We start from the raw sequence: 4,360 nt of genomic DNA on the forward strand, positions 1-4,360 counted from the left end.
TCTGTGTCTGTGTTAATTGGTTTCCCTTTTCTTTGTTGAAGAGGGTCTGTGCAATCCTTCTGCGTAGTCCGCCATCTTGCCCCGCCTCTTAAAAGTTTTTTTTTTAAAAATGCTTTTTTTATTAGAACATTTAGAAAACATGGATAATTGTAAAAGAATCAAAAATCATCCATAATCTCATCACGTAAAGATAATCATGCAGAATCTTCCAGATCTACACCAAAGTAGGATGGAATAGTATTTTGAAACCTTCTTTTTCTTCTTTTTTTGGTAACACCTTTATTAAGATAATTCACACACCATACAATCTACCCATTTAAAATACAATTCAATTGCAACCTTTTTATAAATAAATAATGTATTTTGAACTTTTTTCCATCTCAAAAATTATAATTCTTTAATGGGAGCATGGCATTCCTACATACTTATGTATCACCATCTGAAGAATTCCTTATTTTATTTTATTTTTCACATGAAGGTTGGAAACCACTCTATTATCATAAAAATGCTTTGATGAACGTTTGTCTTTGTTGATATCTTTTATTGCTGGAATTGCTGGAACAAAATATATGCACTTTTTAAAGGTCTTAATACATTTCATCAGATTGTTCTTAAACAGATTGCACCAACATATGCTCCCACAAGTGTATGACAGTATTTCATCATTACATTTTCATTCTTCTTTACTTTGACCTTCAGGAGTACTAATCTGAGTTGGGGTACAAGAAGCTTAAAACTGACTTCAAACTCTGAGACACATGTTAGTGGTTAGTCTAGTTAAAAGAAAGCAGTATTCCCTTGAGAAAACCAAACATGCATCAACAAATTACAATGGGAAAGGGAACCAGTGAGATCTTGTCAAATCCAGTGGAAGGTTGGATGAAGGTGGCTCTCTGTGGTTTGTGCACTGGGGAGGAGGAAAAATGGCACTGATTTCCTTGAACCATCTACTGACAACTTTGCTAGGACTGCTCCAGGAGCTATGGAGTCTTGCTCATACTGTCTTGTTAGCCTTAAGACAACTTCCAGGTAATGGATTTCAGCTAATCAGACAATGGTGTGTGTTTTCTTTCTACTGGGTGTTTAGCAAGTTATTTCTATTTTCATTTAGACCTCTCATAGACTTGACAATTCCATCCAAGGGAAAAAGTCACTATCGGCCTGAATTTGACCAACAAACTCTCATTCGATATATTTGCTTTCAAAGATATTCAAAGCCTGCTGAACCATGGTATAAAGAAACAACTTATCAAAGAGACTATTCTCTTCCATTTTACAAGATTGGTAAGTGAAATCAATGCTCTTAACTCTGAGAAAAAACCTTTTCTGTGTCCTAGATCAGCACCTCCTATGTATTTGCCATTCCAGGGACCAGCCAAGTTGGGGTGAGGGGTTTGTGCTTGAAGGCAGGATGGAAAATTTAGAAGGTTGCTCCCAGGTTCCTACTTTCACCACTTCTACTTCTCTGCATACAGAACATCAAAGAAGAAAATGCATAAATATCCTAAGTAGGAAGCAGGCCCAAATCTGACCACTCTTCACTAAGCCTTTCATCCAAAACAAAATCCTTATTGAGGGAATGTTTTCTGACCCCCACCCCAGCACAGATACTCTATTTATTTTAAATGACTTTATGGCAATTATACCTACTCCTCACTTATTGACATGATTAGTTATATTCCAAAGATCAGGTTGTTATTCAAAAACCACTGTTACATGGAAGTGGGACATGACCACATCAGATCACAAAATGGAGGGTGACTGCATTATTACTTAATGCCAAACCACTGAGAATCATGGCCCAGTGAAGTTGACATATAACCTTAACTCTCATAGCCAGCATTTCTCCCACCTCTCACCTCGGCATTTGTTACTGTCAGGCATTTGTTACTACCAGATGTGCAAAATAGATGGATAGTAGATCTTTTACTACTGTCCTAAATGTAAAATGTCAGATAAGACAGTCAATAAGGAAGGAGTAAGTGCACTTGATGGGAGCTCTGGTAGCATAGTGGCTAAAGCACTTGACTGCTAACCAGAAGGCTGGCGGTTCAAACCCACTAGCCACTCCTCGGAAGGAAGGTTGGGCAACCCTACTTCCATAGTGATACTGCCTCGGAAACCCAAGGAGGGGTCGCTATGAGTCGGGGCCAACTCGACGGCACATAACAACAACAACAACAAGTGCACTTGACATTTGGAGGCATATTTCAGAAATTCAAGATTCCCTTTGTAGCATATTTCTCAATATTATAGTATATTTCTCTATGGCATGTGTGAGAGAACAGAAAGGGACAGAGGCTCCCTAACAGATTGGATCCTCGGGGTATACACACGGACACCACTTCACTAATTACCTGTGTTCCTATAATCACTGGAACTTTGAATTTTAGTCACTTGAATGAATTATGTTAGTGATGGGATTTCTGAATCAGTAGATTCCAAGATTTTGGGAACACTTACAATGTGACCTGCACTCAACCGCTAACTCAATGTTTGGAGGTTTGAGTTCACCCAGAGGCCTCAGAAGAAAGGTTTGAAGATCTACCTCTGAAATTCTGCTACTGAAATCCCTACGAACACAGTTCTACTCTGACACAAAATCTACTCTGACAGTCTACTCTGACACAGTTATACTCTGCCATGAGTCAGAATCAACTTGATAGCAACCAATGGTTAAAGATATTGCCAATGCTTTACCTTCTACCAGTACGACATCTCAGTTCACCATTCATGAAAGTCTTAACAATTGCACAGCATACCAAGGCCTTTCCATACTTTACCTACTTCCAGCTGCACTCATCTGAAGGCTTGACTAGGGCTGCAGGATTCACTTCCCAGGTTGCTCACTCACATGGTTATCAAGTTGGTGTTGGCTGTTGGCTTGGAGTCTCAGTGTCTTTCCATGAGGTCTTTCAATAGGGCTGCTTTCGTGTCCTGATGGGATGGCAGTGGGCTTCTCCCAGGGTAATCCAAGAGACTAATGTGGAAACTACAATGCCTTTTATTATCTAGCCTTGAGAATTACAATGTGACTTCAGATGCATACTGCTAGTTACACACAGCCAACACTGATTCAGTGTGGGATGGGATTACACAAAGACATGAATACCAGGAGTTGAGGATCACTGGGGACCCATCTTAGAGGATGGCAACTACAGTATGATTCAGTCATTTATTTTGAACTCATTTTGAACTAAACACTGGGGATACAGTGAATAGAATAGACAGAATTCGTTACCATGGGGAATGTAGAGCACAGCCAAGTAATTTTTTTTTTTAATTATAGATTGTGGCAGTACAAAAGGGAAATAAATAGGGCAATGAGTGTATCTGAGGTTACTTGAAATAGATAGTCAAGAAAAAACTATATACAATGTGACATTTTAGCTGATCCCTGAAAAATATGTCACATAAATAGCGTTTTAGGCAAAAGGAACAGTAAGTGCAGAAGCCCAAAACCTGGAAAGGGCTTGGCATATTTGAGCAGGAGAAAGGCAGGCAGTATAATTGGTGCGAGTGGTAAGGTGACTGAACTTTATTCTAAGAACAAGGGGAAGACATTGAAGGATTTTGAACAGAAGAATGACTTATTAGTTGTATTTTTAAAAGATCACTCTGGATGCAATTAATACAATTGTTTGGAGAGGAACAAGAGGGAGATCATGAAGACCAGTGAAGAATTTAGACTAGAGATGATGGTGGCTTGGACCAGCAGGGAAGATGAAAAGAAATAAATGGATTCTAGAGATATTTTGGAAGTGACATCAATTGGACTTGGTGATGGATTTCATTTATTCATACTTACTCCTTCAGTAAATAATCTGAGAACCTATTACACGAGAGTCAGAATGCCAGGTTTTGGTAATGCCATCCATGTAAAAAGCAAAAACAGACACATGGTGTCTACATTGAAGGAGCTTCAACGGAAACCAGCATAGAACAGACATAACATTCCACCTGCCATAAATGATGTTAAGCAGAGTTTATGTGGTGCTATGTTGTCTGTTGTTAGTTGCTGTCAAGTTGATTCTGATCATGGTGACCCAAAGTGTGCAGAGAATTGCTCCACAGGGTTTTCAAGGCTGTGACCTTTCAGAAGCAGATTGCCAGGTCTGACTTCTGAGAGGGTTTGAACCACCAACCTTTTGTTTAGTAGGCCAGTGCTTAACCATTTAAATTACCCGGAGTGCTATAGGAGCATATGATTGGTCAGAGAAGGTGTCCTTGAGGAAATGATGAAAGTTAAAGGATGACTTAAAAGTTAACTAGGGGAGTTCTGGCAAGATGGCGGACTAGGCAGAAGGATTGCACAGACCCTCTTCAACAAAGAAAAGGGAAACCAATTAACACAGACACA

General features: G+C 39.3%; 1 protein-coding gene across 1 annotated transcript in view; it reads left to right on the top strand.

The window, feature by feature from the left end:
• Nucleotides 1–4,360, top strand: part of CUNH1orf100 (chromosome unknown C1orf100 homolog) — a 118,406-nt gene that overhangs the window by 109,559 nt on the left and 4,487 nt on the right. The window contains exon 3 of the mRNA XM_007949155.1: nucleotides 1,112–1,284. Coding sequence (XP_007947346.1) covers nucleotides 1,112–1,284 — 173 coding nt within the window. The remainder of the gene's footprint in view (nucleotides 1–1,111; nucleotides 1,285–4,360) is intronic.

Source organism: Orycteropus afer, unplaced genomic scaffold, assembly GCF_000298275.1.
Source record: "Orycteropus afer afer isolate SDZICR_OR568_19922 unplaced genomic scaffold, OryAfe1.0 scaffold00239, whole genome shotgun sequence".
Classification (NCBI taxonomy): Eukaryota; Metazoa; Chordata; class Mammalia; order Tubulidentata; family Orycteropodidae; genus Orycteropus; species Orycteropus afer.